Source organism: Apus apus, chromosome 5 (assembly GCF_020740795.1).
Source record: "Apus apus isolate bApuApu2 chromosome 5, bApuApu2.pri.cur, whole genome shotgun sequence".
NCBI classification, from domain to species: Eukaryota; Metazoa; Chordata; class Aves; order Apodiformes; family Apodidae; genus Apus; species Apus apus.
In genome coordinates, this window is record NC_067286.1 from 2,186,174 (window position 1) to 2,204,910 (window position 18,737).

The window sequence follows — 18,737 nt, forward strand, 5'->3', positions numbered from 1 at the left end:
TCGTGAAACTATGTGGAAATGGGGTAGTGGAGAGGATTCTCCTTCCAAAACAGTAGTAAGTACTGAATTACTATTAAAATAATATTTTCTTAAGAATTTCTGATATAGAGCCTCTTTAATTTATGATATGCTAATTCCTCTTTGGTAAATAAGTTGCTTAACTAGTTTTACCATGACTCAGTTTAGGGACTCTGATAGTCGGGTTGGGTTCTTGCTTCCTGGCTACTTGGCATTTAATCTCTTGTGTGTAACACAGCCTCTCTGTTCTTCTTCACTGTGCTTATCTTGCTCTAAAAAAACATCTGCAGGAGTTACATAAGCTTTATTCCAAGTGTATCTTTTGTCTGTAGTGTGTTCAATATCAATATTTTACTTCCACTAGGTTCAGTAGCATTACTGGTTGTCACAATGCAAATCCAGAAAATGAGGAAAATCAGTTTTGGATGCTTAAATAGTTTTGCTGTATCTCAAACTAATAGTCCTAAACCAGTTTCTAAAGTTTATAATTTCATGTGTCTATCAAACTTGCTAAAAACAGTCTGATATAAGTATATATAGGATATATATAAATTTTAGAATTACACTCTAGTAAGATTTGCTGAATGTTTTAAACAAAAAGAACCAAACACCAACTGAAGACTTGTTGCAGGAGCAGGGTTGTCTGCACCATTTTGCTTTTTCCAAGTATGCTTAATGTCTGAAGGCTGCAGGCTCCCAAGATGCAGGAAGCATGTCGGTGACAGATTTGACTGAGCAGCTGACAAGGACTGAACAGCTGGTAGCACAGCTAAAGGGGCTTGTCAGAGAGAAGGATGCTGAGCTTCGAGATAAAGATCTGCAGTTAAAGGTACCGTGCCTGTATTCTTGTCAAAAAGACTGTTAAAACCCCCCACCTTTTGCCCTGTTTCATCATGAGCAGTTTTATAGGCTTACCATCAGTTACAGCAGCTCTAGGAACACAGGAAACATTGATTACACTTAGCTGTTGTGTTCCTGCTTTTTGCCAGTGTGTCTTCTGGTCCAAAACTGTAGCAAGGCTTGGGAATTACACAGGCAACATGTTCCTTGCCTGAGCAGATGCACTTAATAATTGGAAGGGACAGACTGGCTTTCTGAGGCCTAGGGGTGCATGGTCATTTTAGGCTAAATATGGGGAAAATACCACCCAAATCATTACTGGGCATTTGGTGAGATGCCAGTTTACCTCCAACTAAATTTCTGTAGGTAGTTTTTTATTTCTCCTTCCACTATAATTGTCTTCTTATTGTATAATGATCTTACTGTTAATGCTACTATGTATTGCTATTATCCTCTGCTTGTGACTGGCATTAAGAAGGAAGGAACTAGAATTTTTATCTAATAACCGGAAGGGGTTGTTCTTTATTCTGTTGTTTTTTAAACAGTCATAAGGTTGATCTATTCCTGCAAGAGACTATTTTTACACTTCCAAAAAATGTCTTCTGTGCACACTGACAGCCAAGTGTTAAAGTATCAAATTGTCTAGAACTGATTGTAAAATAAGTCGCCTCTTTAAGCAAAATGAAATAGGTTTTTATAGTATTATGAAGGTGCCTTTTTGGCATGAAAAAAAAAATTAACTCTTCTTGCAAAAAAAAAAAAGTAATCAACCCCTGATTTTGTATTGCTATAAAAAATAGGACAATTTCTGACATCATACTTCTCTGAATTCTCTACAATAATAATAACCACGTGCAGAAAATTTAAATAATGAAAAGATGGTTGTTTTATATATGCAGACCTGTTGCACGTGACTTTATAATGTCTCTTCAGGAGAAAGATTTATTTGATAATCTATATATTTATTTTTTTCAATGGAAGAGTGGAAGGATGCAGTTGTTTGTGTAGCTGATTTAGTCTTTTGTGATTTTGGTGTTTGTAGGAGGAGAAGGAATCTGCTGATGCCAAACTTTCCAAGTTGAAGCTGCAAAACAAAGCAAAGGTAGCATCACTGACCTCACAACTGGAAGAACTTAAGAAACAGGTATCAGCATCAGGAGGCTTAGAGGCAAAGGCAGAACAAAAAAAGGTAAAGTGTCCTTACATTTGAAAGCAGACAGCATTTCTATAAGGCTGTAGGCAGTTCTGTGTGCTGGACTCAAATGTGGAATTGAAGTTCAGATTTTGAGCTGAGTCAGTTTAGGATCAGGTAGAACCTGTGTGGGTGCTGTCAGTCCACCTGTGTATTTCTATTTCATTCTTTTATCTCTCTCTAGAAATTTAGATAATTGTGCATTCTTTTCAGATTGTTTTAGTAAAAAAATATTCTTACTGATCTTCATCTTATTAGCAGCTCAAACTTATAACACATAAATCAGGAAGATAAGTTTTTGAGAAGAAGTGAAAACAAAGGCTCACTTGTTACTTTAATGTCCAAGATAAAAGTGGAAATACAACAATGTCCTCGGTAGGGTAGCAAAATGTAAATTAAGTGTACTAATGTCTCATTGAAGTGACCAGGGTTTTACCATTAGTATTCTTAGATCAGTTTTCAGTTGTGTTATTTTGTGTGTGCTGAAAGGGAACAGAAACAGACCAGTTTGTTGAAGTCCCTCCTTAAGTGCCCTCAAGGACGTGCACTACTTATGCTTCAGTTTTGCTAATAAAACATGTTCTTAGCAACAGCACTTGGTTTCTTTTGTAATGGCAAATAATTCCTGTAACCCAGTAGTTGTACCTACTGAAATTATCCTTGGAAACGTGCTCAGGAACAGTTTAATTTACACATTTTTCCTCCTATAATCTTTTTTTCCCTCTGAGTTACATGGACTACACTTGCCAGAATATATGGGTTACAGTTGCCAGAGGAAACAAATCCCCTTATTGCACTTTTTAGTCCAGTTTGCAGCAGTAATTCTCATTAATCATTGAAATATTAATATTTTTACAAGTTTGATACAAATTCAGTGCCTGATTTGTCTAGCTTCTACATGGAATATGTAATGTATAAGAGAACTGAAACACCCATGAGTAAAGTGCACCTTTTCTCACCAGTTTCTTCGAAGTAAGCAGAGCTGTGGAAGTCAGGTGTTAACTATTTACATAATGCAAAACTCCCTGTTTTTGCAGGCATCAAAAGATGGTGACCAGGAAAATGCTGCAGCTGCAGCAAATCGTGGGAAAATACTAGTACTGAGAAGGAGAATTGAAGAACTAGAATCCCAGATCACACAAAAAAATGAAGAGCTACAGAAAAAGGTGGTGGTTTATACAATGCTAAATGGGTGGTTTCTCACATTTGTGGTGTAGGATCATGTTTAAATATATTTATTTAAATATATTTATATATTGAATTATATTACTAAACAGATATTCTGAGAGCTTTCTGTGGAGTAGACAGAGAAGTTTACAGGCAACAACTTGGCCTGAGCAAACCCTGTGAAAGTCCTGTCATTGTGAGCAGTGAATCCTGAAGTGCCCTTTTGTAGTTGTTTGAAGGTAAATGGAACAGAATGCACAAACAGGAGCTTTGTGGGTTAAATGTTATATTTAAATCTTGTGTTTCGAGCCCAGTTCTCTTCTGCTTCAGGTTTTCTTGGTGCAAAAATAACATGTAACAGAGAGAAATGTAGGCAAGGGATGATTTCATGTCATGGTTTGTAGCTGTTCTGTGGACGGGACTGGTGGTTGTGGAAAGTGGCGGGAATATGGATCCTGCAGAACTGCAGAGAGGATGGCTCAGTAGTTAAAGACTACTATTAAAGTCAGAGCAGGTTATACATTTGATTGGAGTTTTTTTAGTACCCTAAGCCAGACAATAAAGAAATGATGGAACTGTTCTGTGCTGTGGATGGTGGAACCAGACAATGCTGTCCTTTCATTTTCAGAGTGCGGAACTGGAGGCCCAGCACTGCCGCGGGACTGAGATGGATGCCATGCTGGCAGAGAAAGAAAAGAAGTTAGCTGAGAGAGATGCTTATATCATCGATTTACAGATGGCCTTTGGATCCAGTGGTGTTGCCAATGAAATGCTTTTGCCCAATGAAGAACTGAAGGTATATTAGCAGCTCAGATATAAAATCTCCATAGAGGTTTCAAGGAATCAATGATGGGTTGTACGGTGGATCCTTCTCTGAAGCACAAATCCTCTGCAGTTTTTCATGAGAATAAAAATTCCTTATTGATTCTTTAATTGATGTTAGTAGAACTATCTTTATTTACTTCTTTTGTCATTACCATTAAGATGTATTAAGATCAACTTCAGAAGCTGCTGACAGATTTCATTCAAATTAAAGCCAAACCTAGATTTTGAGTTTAATGTTGCATTAACTGAGGGAAGGGCTAGGAGGTGGCTTCATGGTGGATCTTCTCTTTCTGGGTCTGTTCTTCTAATTGTATTTTGGTTTGCATTCTCAAGAATCAGCTGGCTGCTAAAGAGTCATCACTGCAAAGCATGGAGATTTTAGTTCAGAACCTCACCAAGAAGGTTGGAGACAGTGAAGAAAAATGTAGCTTGTTCCAGGAACAGATTGAGAGTCTGAAAAACATTCAGAGCAAAGAAAGAGAGCGTTTTCAAGGAAAAGAAGCTACCTTCATGGAAAATGTAAGTAAACAACAGTGTAAAAATATTTACATACCCATTCCTTGATGTTGCCAGGCTCTTCCAACTCCCTTGGAAGCTAAATCTTGGATTTTCATATGATGTGCCTGATCTCTCAGCATTTGAGTTCTACTATGTGTGAAACTATTCATCTCAGTATTTCCCACATCATTTGATGTCTTGAGCTTTTTTTATCTGTAACAAAAATGCTACTTTTAATCCTGAACATGACCACACCTGGCCAGTAGCATGCAGGGAATTACTTTTGATACAGGAAAGAAAGAAAAAGGCAAATAACTGAGGCTGTAAGAGTAATTTTGTTGATCATAGTGTCGTGACTCAAATATAAGCCTGGGTAGGACTTCATGAGAATTTATTCAAAATATCATTAGCAAGATTCCAAAAGTTATGTCCAGTTCATATAAAAATTGTAAAATAGGTAGCAAAGACATGCTGGTGGTAGAATTCAAGTTTTTGAGGAGGAGACACCTAGGTTTCAAAGCTGCTATTTGGCCTTAATTTATAGAAACATGGTAGAAATGAACACGATCAGTGTCATCTTTTAGAAATTAGAAGTGTCAGAAGTGGCATCCAAAAGTGAAAAGTGAAGATCTGTAGTATTAAAATTATTAAAACAAAATTAATCATAAAATGATAAAATTAATAAAAAGGAACAGTAACCAAGCTTCTTCTTTGAAGTTTATTGTTGTGGAATTGTGACAAATTTTCTGTAAGTTGGAGGTTTTTATCTGCATGCACCCTCAGTAATCATTGGCTGATTACTGTTAAGTGGAAATAAAATTGAGACTTTAGATAGAATACATTATCTTGCTGTACCTTTAGATATACAAACTGGACTGTTGCCATGTTTATTTTTTATGTGTTTTTAGGTACGTGTGTTGCAAAATATTATCCAAGAAAAGGAAAAGGAACTGGTAGCACAGAGAGAAAAGCATGAGCAGGAGCTCTTTAAATTAGCAGCTAAATCTGATGCAAGTGCTGACCTAGAACAGGTATGTTGCTTTGGAAAATCAATAGCTTGCTTTGATTGAGTTAGACAAGGGAATTGGAAATCATGTGATTACTAACCTCTGCAATACAGTTCAGATGCCTGGTTGCAAAAATAAAGCTCAGTCTCTTTCTTTCTCTTCTGAAAGTTTTAACTCTTGTATTGATGGATTGTTTTCTTAAAATTTTTTGTAAATCTTTTTTTGCTAGCTACTAAAGGCTTTGAAACAGAAGCTCCATGAAAAGGAAGAAGTCATGCTGGGAAGGACACAGGTGATAGATGTCTTGCAAAAAGAACTGGATGCCAAGGACCAGCAACTGAATGTAAGGGAGAGCTCACCAGGTTAAATACAAGTTGAAAAAGCTGATTGTGCACAGATTTAGGAAGCTTAGACATGTACTAATAATGCAACCATGGTTGTGCAAACAAATTATTAATTCCAGTTGGGAAATTAACTTGAAGGAGAAGTAAAGTCCATAAAACATAAAACTGTCAACTCTCACCAATCGTTTGTCTGGATTAATTTTGGGAACTTGCTGTGTAGGGGACTTTGCTGTGGGAAGATTTCTACTGGTTAGAGGCTGAAGTGAGCCCTAAAACTTTTTATTTCCCCTACCAAAGAGTGTTTTGCTAGTTGTGTGCCTCTTTTGCTGCATTTCTTCTTCCAGCATTTTAACTATACTATTTGCAACAAATTTTCCACTTAGCAAGAGGGCTCCCAGAATCAAAATATTACTAGAAATAGATTCAGCTCTGTACCCAGGGTAGATGTTCTGCTCAGGTAGTTAAGGTCCATGGTAATTTAAGCCTGTTTGATTTGTCCTTCCTGTTTGTTATGTCTCCTGCCTTATGCAGGGTTTGATTGGATTTTTTTTCTGGGCTAGATGCATCTTCCCACAGTGATGGGGCAGGAACTGGTGGTACCCAGTGCTTGTGCATTGAGGGGACAGAAATACACACCTGGAGGGTAGGGGGAAGGTTTGTTATCACAGATTTGACTATGACAACATGAACTTAAAGCACTTTAAACTGTAATGGAACTCAGAATTAATATTAAAATAGCAGGACACCTTGTTTTGTTCAGATAAGCCATTTTAACCATATTTAGGAAATTTTCCCTCTGCTGTTCTGCACAGCTTCTCTACTTGGACAGTTTGTAGGAGTTTTTTGAGCAGCAGGTCTGATGTGAGTGGACTGAGAGTGATCTGCAGTCTTTTCTAACTCTTACATGTATTAAAATGACTAATGTAAAGGCACTAGGATAAGCACGAGCAGAAGTCTAGTTAGCAAGACTGCAAAGTGGAAATAGAGAAGTTTGCCAGCTTTAATTGTAATGGATGGAGGTGACAACACCTGGCTGACATGAGAGTGAGCATCCTGAATCTTTGGGATCAATCTTAAAAGTCTGCTTCTGTGTTTTTTTTGTTGTTTTTTTTTTTAAATTCTGTTTTCACCTCTGGGAAGAGGTGACATGCAGTTTGCACTCAAATAATGTTGCCATTTTTACTAAAGTCCCCACTTCTGTCATGGAAGGTCAGAGCGGAGTAGTTTTTTGTAGTAGAGCCACATTCCCAACAGTAGCTTTGATTAGAATGTACATAGGAATACAGATATAATATTTGCCAGTGGTACTAAAGATACGTTGCATTAAAAGGTAAAGGATTTTTACTTGTTTTTACAGGAGATTAATGACAACCTGAAACGTGTTCTGTCTGAAAAAGAAAACCTCCAGTCTAAACTGGATGCTGAGAAGCATGTAATGAGAGCCCAGTTAAGAGATATGATGGAGAAACATGAGCTTGAAATGACAAAAGCTAAGGAGAAATATAATGCTGAACTACATGAAATTCAAGAGAAACATGAAACTGAGCTGCAAGAGAAAGATCAGGCCCTGTTTCAGCTTAAGAAACAAGTGGCAGAATTAAGTGGTAGAGGACAGAGTAACTCAAAAGAAGTTACAGATGTGGAGTCTATAACCAAAGAGAAGATGGAAGATTTAGAAGGTATCCTATGGAAACTGTCACCTGTGAAGGGTTCCTTTACTCCTGACTGTTACGTCTTGTATGCCAGTTTCTGACCTCTTGCAAGTTGGATCTACATTAGATTTGGTGGAAGAGTTATTGCCCCTCTAATTTAAAAATATCTGTGCTCAAATACCCTTAATAATGAGGGTTGTAGGAATACCAAGAGAAGTGCATGAACTGTGAATTTCTCACTGTGTTTCTTTAAATGCAGTTCTCTTGTATGAGTGTATAATTTCCAGTTGCTAAAGGACTTAAACACAGATTTTTGTATTAATAATCTTTCTAGAGTTTAAAATACTTGTTTGTGTCATGTTTCTTAGTACAAGTGAAATTGAAAACAGAAGAGGCCAGCAAATCTGAAGCCAAGTTTCTGAAAATGAAGGCTTGGTCTAAATCCAGAATCAAACAACTGGAGGATGAACTAAAAAGTGTATGTGTAACATTGTTTAAAATTCCATGACTGTTTTAAGCTGCTGTGCTTGGAGATTTGACTGAAAATAGCAAAATAAGGGGTAAATGGAATAGTAGAATAATTTTCTCAAAGTGTCTCCATGTATGAATTAATGTACAGAAATTGAATGGACATAAAATGTTGACACAGGATGAAGTTTCAACAAAAAATAGAACAAACTAGTGTTACCAGCATTCAGGAGTAAATTTGTTAGCTGCTTCATTGCACTCTGAAGTATTGGAAAAACAACTACTCTAAATACTATTAAAAAGTCAGGAAAAAAGGTTTCATTGGCTTTGCTGTGTTTCTGGTGTTTTGGTACATGTGAAAAACTCATAACTATTTTTCTTTTCAGTTTTCATCAAAGAATAATGATGTATCTGCCTTAAACAATCGTGTCTCAGAATTAGAAATTGAAAACGAAGAGCTACAGTCAAAACTGCAATCATTGTATGAAATCAGAACACAGAATGGTAAACCAAGTCTTTTTCTTTTGCAAATGATTCAAAATGAAGAGCTAAAGATAAATAAACTTTCTCATTTGAATTTTCAAAGTGTTTCTTTTGTTTGAAAAGAGCTTCTGAAGTGACTTCATGCAACTTTGAGAGGGTACAGTGTTTCAGTCAGTTACAGCTCAGCGTTTTCTTCCCTAAATCTACCTGTGCATAATTGTTGTTGCATTTAGGCTTAGGCAGAGGATGTGCAAACTTTTCCTGGAAGTGGAAGAGGCATCTTGTTAGGAGTAAAGATGAGACCTCTGGAAAATCTATTGGAGTATATACAGTAAACTTCTGAGAGCAGTGGGGTTCAAGTAAATGAAGAATTACCTTTTGTGAAGATTTGAGAGAGAGCAGAGTTTTCTGTTTCATCTTGTGTTATTTTTCTCTGACATCCTTTGTGCAAATGGAAACCAGGAATTTTCAGTTCATCAGTCTGAATTGTTGACAGGTTAGTTTTAAAGCACCAATATTTAATAATCAAGAAGTCAGTTTCATGGGTACGTGGAAAACCAACAGAGGTCTTCTTACTGAAACTAGTTACCTGAATTCTAATTTTCTAATCTTTCTTTTAAATATTTATTGCTCTTCCTGTTACTTTTGTGTCCTAATGAACCAAATTTACTATGTTTTTGTAGAAGAATTGCTGACTAAGCTGGAAGTCTACGAGGAGCAGCAAAGGAAGTTGCAAGCTGATCTTGACCAAGTTACAAAGAGGGCAGCTTCACAGGTTAACTGTCAAATTGATTTGTATGAGTTACTGATTAACTCAAACAGGGCTAATTAGACTTAAAAAGGTGTGTTAGCTGGATTTTGGAGCTGAAAATTAATTTAGTGATAAATGGAATTGTCAGTGTCAGTAACTTAAGTTGGATAAGAAGCTGACAGGTTTTGAATTACTTATAAAGGTTGATTTCTGCTTATTTTTCCACCGACTTAAATAGTATTTTTCCAAGCAGTTTATTATATACTTAGTTACATTTAAGATGAGCCATCAAAGTGTGGCTGTTATTTTGTACAGATATCAGCAGCTTTCAGAAGGAAATAATAGCTGTAGCCTTGACAAATGTACAGGTCCAGATAAGAAAATAAGACTCAGAAAATATTCCTAAAGGGCTTTAGATGGATTAACAATTTACATTAGTCCCAGCAGGTTTGTGCAGCCCTGGCAGCAGAGCCATTTTGAAACAATTAATTATATTTGGCTAAAAACATAATTGTTTTCTCCAAATTTGGTGGAGAAGTTGTTTTGTTGTTATTTTTTATTTTCTTCTAAAATCTGAAAACAGTTTTTATTTTGATGCAAAATTTTCACAGAAAAAAGGTTGATGTAGATTTGTTATCTCACATAAAGACTGAATATTGTTTTACTTTGAAACCTTGCTAAGGTGAGAATGTATTTTGTTTAAAAAAGCCATTTTTTCATTTTAAAATATTTCAGGTTAAAAGTGCAACTGGTAGCAGCATTTCTGATATGAGGTGGTGATGCTTTTGCATGCTATACAGTAGCAATGATCATCACTTGTGTGGATTTTTATTTATGCAAAGTGGTGAATGCTAATGGATTGTTTTCTCTGTGAATGGTTTACCCACTGGGAATGTTACTTACATTTGCAGTGGGATTCAGGAAATCTGTTTTAATGTGGAATTTCCCTTCTTAGGCCAGTGAATCGGGTAGTGTGGATGAATTGCAGAGTCAGCTCTTGGAGTGGCAAGAAAATGTACCAGAATCAGAGGAGTCCCGTGATCAAGTCAGAGAAGAGAAATCTGCTATGGCCTTGAGAATGGCTCAGATTGAGGAGGAGAGAGAAGGTGAATTGTTGTATTTACGATAAAACAACCATATTTGTACATAATCTGTATTTGTGTGTTTGAGAGCACACCACCATGGCTCATTTCTGTACTCCTAAGATTTGTATAGCTAGTGAAATTGCTTACATTTGCAATTTCACCTTTTTACTGTTTCCAGAAACCTGTTCTTCATGCATTCATCTTTTTTGTATCATTTTTATGAGTAGCTGTGCTTGTTCTGTTCTCCATCTAAGTTGCTGCTCCGTGAAACTTGCTGAATTTATTTCCAAAGCTCATTGTCTGCCTATGAATTATCAGTGATAAAAAGTTCACCACTGTCACAGTAAAGCTGCCTGCCTAGAACATGCAGTGAAGGTGTGGGGAACTGTAATGTTAGAATTTGGTGAACGAAGGTGATCCTTCACTAAATTGTACCTGAGACAGAGTTTCTCTTTAAATATAATTAATGAGAAACCTTTCTTGGAATATTTAGCAATGTCTTAGTGTCACTTGTATAGGTCAGCTGGGTAACATGAGCTGGCAATAGTTGGCAGCTAGTTAAAAATGTTAAATTACCCATAGAAAATAACATTTCAAGTCATCTCAGGTTTTATAGTTTTCTAAATTATTAACAAAACAGTGAAGCAGCTTCTGTTAAAACTTACACAAATCTGGTTAAATTTCAGACAGCTCTTGCTGCTTTTTTTCATGCCATCTAGTACTATATTGTACATTTTGCCTTGTTAGTTCTCTGGGTGGGGATTAATGGCAAATTTGAATGTGCACGGTCATAATGAATCCAGTTAGTTAATTTGAGCCTTCTGTTTTTAATCTGCACTTGAATAGTTTTTTCATGTCCACAGTCAGTTTGGAAGTTCAGTTTGCAGACACAGGAATGGTTTAAGGACCATCTCTCTTTCTTTTTGAGCGATTTACGCACGGGAGGTTTTGAAACGGAAAGAGAACAATATTCCTTATATTAAAACTTCCTGTTCTCTGTGGTAACAGCAATATTAATTCCAGTTGTAAAATTTCATCTGCCTCAGCCCATGTTTCATTTTGCAGTTTGTCCCCTTGGGATCAGCATGACCTTTCTGTTTCTTTTTTTCTCCTGCCGTTCCACCCGATGAGCACCCAGCGTCCCTTCCCCCTCCACTCCTACCCTCCTCTGCGATTTGGGCAGCCAGGGAGAACATTTGTTTCCCATCAGTTTTGTGCATGCAGGTTCCTGCAGCTGTGGCAACTTGTAATGTACTGTTGTTGATTTCTTCTCATTGCTTTTTTGGAGGAAATTGCCAGCAGTACCTTAGAAGATTTGCCATTGATGGTGTGTGGTTTCTAGCAATACACGTAACGAATGCTGGTTTCAACTTGATGGCTTTTTTTTTTCCTGCCTTGCTCTACCTGTTTCTTCATTTGTATTAACCATATCATCTTGCTGAATTTCTCTTTGTAGTAACAGCTGGCTCCATATTTATGTTGTCATTTGATCTGGAGGCAAATTTCTTGCCTGGCTGCAAGTGGTTGTGATGAAGTAGGAATCAAATTCATTTAAATATTATTAGTAGCACTAGAAATTCCGTAGTATTTTTTCAAAAATTATAACCCTTCCCATAAATGGGAGAACTTAACATGCATTAAAATTAGCTACCAATATTTTAAGCAATATATAAACCCACTACTCATTCCATCATAGTCTATGACAATTGGCCATAAATGGCAGTTGTCTCCTGAGTGGAATATGTGGGGAGCTGCAAATCACAGAGGGTGCCAGTATTCATTAAAAAGAATTGATTACAAACAGCTAAAGATGGTGATACTTAGTGTGAATAGTGACACAAGGAAGTACAGACACCTGATTAGTTAATTAAAATACAATGTGTACCAGGAGAAAAATATTCTGGGAGGTTTTTCAGTTTTTGTGTTTAGATGTAATTGGAAATGAAAAGCTCCTTAAGCTGCTGTTAAATGTTACAAAATATGTTTACTTGCTGGTTGTTGTTAAAGCAATGCTGAATTCAACTGCCAGTGTTTTAACTCTTCCAAAAAATTCTAATCCCATTTCTTACTTCCATTTTTCATGGTTATGATTATGTTAATTTCATTTTTTTTCAATATCAAATACTTAAGAGCCTAAATGTTTCGGGTTCCTCAAGAATTGTGCTATTCCTTCTGATTATACTTAACAATAGATTACCTCAGTTTCAACTTCCAAGACATTTAATTATTATTAATTTTAATTTATTTTTTCCTCCAAGGAAGGGTTTAAGTTCTTACCTGGAACAGTGTTTGCTTCTTGAATCACTTGGCTGATTTCAATCACAGCTCTTGTAAACAGAGGTTTAAGGCGTGTGACCACAATTTGGCATTTATTTTTTAGGGCTTTCAAGAAGTGTGTATAATGATTAAAAAATAAAATAAAATTATAGCACCTATACTTGCAAACAAAGAAAGGTGTGTAAAATGAATGCTGATGAAGTGACAGTGCCAGAAGCCAAAATGTAATTAAAAACATAAGTAAAATCCAATTTAGCAGTCCTACTTTAGGAGGGTCCTTATTGTTGCATTAACTCTTTTCCTCTGAGGTTTTCTGATAGCATGTTAAGTATGTGATTTTGAAATATGACAGGAAGAACTTAAATCTAGTAAATGTTACAGAATTGTGTTTTAGTGACATTTGTGGCATAAGTAATCCTTGGAAAACTCAGGTGAAAGCTGGGGATTCCCATCAGGGCTGAAGCTCATTGTAGTTTCTGGTGTTTACCTGACAGATGCATCAACATGAGTTCCCTGAATTTTGCCTGCTGTGAGGGCAACTGGGGATTGATGGGATTAAATGGAAAGCTGAATTTGTAATGATCTAATTAATCTGATTTTCAATTGAAATATGGAGCCACCTTTACTTCCATTTCTTTTCACTGGGTGTTCTGTTTTGTCTGCTTTGCATGAAACCTCTGTTTCCTACTCTGTTACCCCAAACGTGTTTTGTCATATCACAAAACAGATGGGAATGTACTTTAAAGGAAAAATAATTTCTAACAAATCCCATTGGTGCATACCTAAACTTTCCTATTCTGAATTTATTCAGTGTGTTTATTTACAAGTGATTCTGTATTTGTCTTAAAAGGAATGGTATTACTAATTGAATATTAAGATGGTTTGATGCCAGTTTGCGGTGTAACATGTGCTTGTGACTTCCTCAAGTTATCTGGCTGTCCAGCTCATACTAAAAGTCAAAGGGGACACGTGTCATTTCCATAAATATGTGATTGTTGAGATCATAAAACCTACAGCTGTCTCAACTGATGCCTTTGTCATACACATTATGTATATTTTAACCTGGTAAATGGAAATGAGATGTAATTTGGCATTTTAATTGGTTGCCATACTTACTTTATTTTTTTTTTTTGTATCAGCATAACCTCACCCTTTCCAGTCTCCTGTATAAAGTCTTCATTTAGAGCTGGTGAAGAAGTAAAGTTAGACATCAGTTTGCTGCTTCTTAGTGAGATCTGCAGACTTTATTCTTGTGTTCTACATAGTAATGTTGGAGGGAAATCACAAAGTGAACGTAGTGATTGCTTCTTTAATCTTGTTCCTGTCAGTCATTCATAGGGACTTCAGTCTGTCCCTGGTCTCTTTTCATGTAGTAGTGTCTGATATAAATGTAATTGCTTTCCTGTGGCACAAAACTGATTGAGGATGACTGGTTCTTTCCTGGCTGCTCTGATCCAGCCATGGTCTCAGGGCAACAGGAGCTGGAGGAGGAACTGACCACAGTTCAAGAAATGGGCAGGCTGCAGCAGGCAAGACGAAAAAGCAGTCAGACCAGCAGGAAGCTTCAGGTGGGTTTAAAGAGAGAAGAGTTTATTTTTACCTCTATGTTAATAAAAATAGAGCCAGTACTATTATTTGTATGATGCTTCACACTTACATACATGAAGTGCTTAAGAACTTAGGTTGCTTATGTAACTGAAAACTTTGCTAAATTTCCTCTCTGTAGCCAGAAGATGAGAAATTGCAATGGCATTGTGCCTTTTTGCTCCTTGAGTCTGCTTAATTGTACATGGAAAAATAATGAGCTTCCCTCTGGAGTCATTCACATGCTTAAAGCTATGTGCATTCTTGGTATGTTAAGGCCATTTTTGGTTTAGAATCGGTCTTTGCAAGTCTCTTTGTTGGTGGAGCTCTACTTAATAATTATCCGTTAGTATCAGTTTGTTCAGGTGAACTTCTAGTAGTTGTTGCTGTAACTTGCAAGAAAAAGTGATGGTCTTTTGTTAGAAGAATTAGGATGTCACTGGGAGAATAGTTTGATGTTAAGTTTACTCCAATACTTTACCCTGAGGTTCAGAGGACCCTATCAGCTGTAACAATCAGGGGACCAACTAAAGTATCCAAACATAGTTGCCTTTCAGGTGCCTGAGGGTGTCTTCAAAGTCTTGACAGGTACCAAACAAAACTTGTGAGACACTTGGCTTCTCTGGGAATAACAGCTGGGAGCTGGGCAGGTGACTCTAGTGTCCCCAGCGATCCCATGTATTTACATTGAGTCACCTGAACCACTTGCTAAATTTTAGGGCTTTTAATTGAAACTGTATCTTCAATAACAGAATATGTATTTTATCCTTGCTGCATTTCTTCTTTAAATTAAACTTCTTTCTCCTGTTTTATGCTCAGGAGGAATACAACTTTGATAGAAAAGAATGTTTTCAGGAACTGAATGTCACCTTGGACAGCACTGATTCAGCTGAAGGAGAAAACATGGGAGGTTGGTGGCCAGAGTACACTTCACCTAATGCAGGTGTGATAGCGACTAGACAGTTTATTAAAGCATGCACAGCATCTGTAGTTTGTGTCTATTTTTGTTTTCAAATTCAACTAACAACCCATTTGTGGTGTATTCTAATCTTTGTTGAATTTTTTTGGCTTGCATTTTCTTCTGTTTCATTTCAAAGCATGTGCGTGCTGGATGAACTGCCTAGTTTTGGTTCAGAAGTAGATTCTAAATATGACCAAACACTGAAATTGGCTGAGCCTTTGTGCCCATGAAATATCCTGTGTGGCAAGATCATTTATTTCTTTAAGTTATGAGTCTTTTTCCTGTGAATGTGTTTTCAATCTATATAACTGTTACGTTGCAAACCAGGATTGCATTCCGCTGCTGTTTGCTTTTCATTTAAAAATCAAATTCTTATTTTTTTAATGCAAGTGTTTTCACACTGATGGTAAAGGCTGCAAATATCCCTTACTGTTAAAATGGAAACTTAGATGGAAACACCCTTGCAAATTTGGATACAGACCAGCTTATTTTGTTTATTAAAAATTGCTCAAAATCTGAACCCGCAAATACACGATTAACTTGTGATTAAAGTGACATGAGCCACACTGCTGATTGAGCCACAGTATTGGTCAGAATATTTCTGCCAGGTTGTCAGAGTTCTTCCTTTTGGTTTTTCAACAGTTAAGGGTACTTTTGCCATCTTTATTTTTGGAAATGCAAGGCCTCAGGCATTTCCCCTGGAAATGGTTGAGATCTGGTTGTTCCCAACACTGGCGAGAATCGTGAATAAAAAGCTGAAACCATTTCTAACTAGACTTCAGGAATTTTAGCAGGCTGCTCTTGAAATCACTTTTCTACTTTGACTTAAGTAGGTTTACGGAGCGTGGTTGAAGAGTTGGAATTGGAAAGGAATCAACTGCAGGAACAGATTCTTTTCCTAGAAGAGCGTTGTCAGGATTTGGAAGATCGAGTACAGCTTCAAGGTAGAATGGAGGCTCTTCAGGTGAGTTTCTGAAGTTGAGTAAAACCTGATAGAAGAGAATAATTTTATTCTCTCTTTCTGTTCTTATAATCATAACCTTCAGTAAGACAAAAACATCAATTTGCAGCTGGCAAAAATGTCCAAAGCCTACTTTATACTTCATAATATTGTTGGCACAGGGCGTACACGTGTACTGTATTGTGCTCTGAAATTGAAGCCTGTAACTTCTGTTCAGCACATGGGAAAACTTGTTTGGAAGTAAACTTAGTTATTTCTTTTAGAAATATATTAAAAGGCAATATGATTTTTATTATTCTTTTTAGGGGGCCTTGGTCAGGAGGTCCCAAATTAGATTTTGTTACTGCTGGCATAAGTCTTCCTCTTCTGACATCCTTCAGGTTTCTTTTCTATAAATCTGTGTGGATGTATATTATGGTTTTACATATGTATATGTAAATATATGTATATATACATAATATACATCCACACAGATTTATAGAAAAAAGAAACACTGTAAATAGAAAAAGATAATTAATGTTTATTTAGATATATATACAATATAAACCCCAGATACCAATTTTATATGTATTTGTATTGTAAAATTATTCACTGAAGGCACCAAAAGGAACTTTAATGTAAATAATGAGCAGAAAAGTTGGATTTAGTATTTCCTTGTTGACAAGTCACTGTGTTTGATAATTTGTAAGCTGTAATCATACAACTCATTTCTTACTTATGAGTAATGCTTGGTGCATTGCTCATAGTTCTTTAACTGTTAAGTTGTACTTGTATAAAAGAGGATTAATATTAAGATGAAAAACAGCCTGATATTAATTATGATTTGAGATTCTTGTAACAAAGCCTTTCAATACAGGTAACGTTTGGTGTAGATGAAGAAGGGCAGCTATTGAGGGCGGTACAGGTGTGTTCTGCCTCCTCCACAAGGCTAGCTTGTTTTCATGAGAGGTGACAAGTTTGCCATGTTTGTCCTATTTGCTGTTGATTCTGGGTATGTGTTCTGCTTTGGGGTTTTGGTTGCTGTTGTCAGATTTCTTTTTTGGTGGTTTTATTTTTTTAATTGGTGCAGTGGATCTGGCTAGAGTAGGAGATTTGTGGTGCGTTTGAAAGAAAAAACAAAAATGCTGTGTGAATGAAGCTTGCTTCATTTTTCTTCTCCCCAGTTTTGCATTCCTTAAACCTGAAAAAATAGGTAAAAAATCCTGTGAGTTTGCTACAGTTTGCAAGCCATGAAGAAAGTGTTTGTTTTTTTTTTTAAAGCAGTGGTTTTCCCTGTTAAGATAAGTAAGCTGCCTTAACACAGTCTGTGTGTGTGTGTGTGTGTGTGTTGTTTTGGGTGCACAGCAATCAATCCTCCTTGAGTTGATGCTACCACAGCATTGCTGAGGGTGTCTCTGAAAGGTGGGTTGCATTTCATTGAACTAATATCACCTCTGAACTTGTGATATTAGTGTTGCATTTTGCACTGGTACCTCCTCAAGTGCTAGAGCAACAGTTCCTGGGTAGAACATACATTTCCTAGAAGAGTCAGATTTTCATGACTCTTAGTTACCTTGTGCTGTTCTGGGTGTTTGTATGTGATTAATCCTTTCTCATGGTTATTTTGTTGCAGAATGAAAATGAACGTTTGCAAACACAACTCACCCAGTTACGCAACCAACAAATGAGAGATGCAGAAAAGAATCAAATCCTGATCTCTGGCTTGAATGAGCAACTTAAAGGGTAAAATAAAAGTTCTTTACAATTCTTTTCAGGATTAGTTTTCTTTGCTTAAGCTTCTAATGAGAAGGATAATCTCCTGATACACTTGAGAAACAGATACTTGATTCCTGCTTCACTAATGGTATTTTTGTACTTGGAAATTTAAATGGAAAGTGTAAAAATAATTATTCTTTTAGGAACATAGTTGAGGGCTAACAAGTCTAGCAAGTTTAAAGCAGGCTTTGTTTTCAGAATATCTAAATGTGTATTTCCTTCTTAGATTAAGTGACAGAAATAGCTCCCTTGAAACTTCACTTGGAGAAAAAGAACAAAAACTGTTGAGTGTGACAGAAAAACTAGGAGAAATTGAAACTTTGAGGAAACTACTTCAAGAAAGGGACCTTCTGAACAAAGAGCTTGGGGAGAAATTTGTGCATACTGAGCAAAAAGTAAGTTAAAGTTGTTAAATAATATTTGTTAAAATTGATGAGCATTAGCCATAACTTTCTAGTTTTGTCCCAGCAACAATATTCTTCTTTTCCCTGTCTGAAGGTTTTTGCTCTGTTTCTTTTCAGTTTTGTTCACTTCAGGTAATTGCTCTGCATTAAGTTGGGTGTAAGGATTTCTTAGACCCAACACAAAGTATTTCTTTTACTGTAGTGATAAGTTGTCCGCTTTTATTAATTTCAAAGTATAAACTCCACTGTTATGTAAACTCAACATTGTAAGCCTAACATCACAGTTTTAATCTAATTATATTTCTCTCACATTGACTTTTATTTTTTCCATACTAAGCTGAATGAGGCCCTAAAGAAATGCAGTGTTTATGAAGTGGAGAACACTGAGCAGAAAACAGTCATCAGTGATCTGACAGAAAAAGTTGCTACGCTGAAGGAAAAGGTAAAAATAAAAGTTAGAGAAGA

General features: G+C 36.4%; 1 protein-coding gene across 6 annotated transcripts in view; it reads left to right on the forward strand.

Annotated features, from left to right (window-relative positions):
* LOC127386058 (golgin subfamily B member 1-like) overlaps positions 1-18,737 on the forward strand; it is a 39,350-nt gene continuing 20,613 nt past the window's right edge. The window contains exons 1-20 of one of the 6 annotated variants that reach the window (XM_051622528.1): positions 1-55; positions 704-847; positions 1,901-2,047; positions 3,088-3,216; positions 3,846-4,013; positions 4,376-4,561; positions 5,449-5,571; positions 5,777-5,890; positions 7,249-7,570; positions 7,912-8,021; positions 8,398-8,515; positions 9,178-9,269; positions 10,201-10,351; positions 14,066-14,175; positions 15,011-15,134; positions 15,983-16,116; positions 16,970-17,017; positions 17,726-17,835; positions 18,095-18,263; positions 18,610-18,714. In XM_051622528.1, the coding sequence (XP_051478488.1) occupies positions 11-55; positions 704-847; positions 1,901-2,047; positions 3,088-3,216; positions 3,846-4,013; positions 4,376-4,561; positions 5,449-5,571; positions 5,777-5,890; positions 7,249-7,570; positions 7,912-8,021; positions 8,398-8,515; positions 9,178-9,269; positions 10,201-10,351; positions 14,066-14,175; positions 15,011-15,134; positions 15,983-16,116; positions 16,970-17,017; positions 17,726-17,835; positions 18,095-18,263; positions 18,610-18,714 (2,649 nt within the window). In that variant the 5' untranslated portion in view covers positions 1-10. Of the gene's footprint in view, positions 56-649; positions 848-1,900; positions 2,048-3,087; positions 3,217-3,845; positions 4,014-4,375; positions 4,562-5,448; positions 5,572-5,776; positions 5,891-7,248; positions 7,571-7,911; positions 8,022-8,397; positions 8,516-9,177; positions 9,270-10,200; positions 10,352-14,065; positions 14,176-15,010; positions 15,135-15,982; positions 16,117-16,969; positions 17,018-17,725; positions 17,836-18,094; positions 18,264-18,609; positions 18,715-18,737 lie in introns of all 6 variants that reach the window. The other 5 variants (XM_051622529.1, XM_051622531.1, XM_051622532.1 and 2 more) reach the window with 5 other exon arrangements.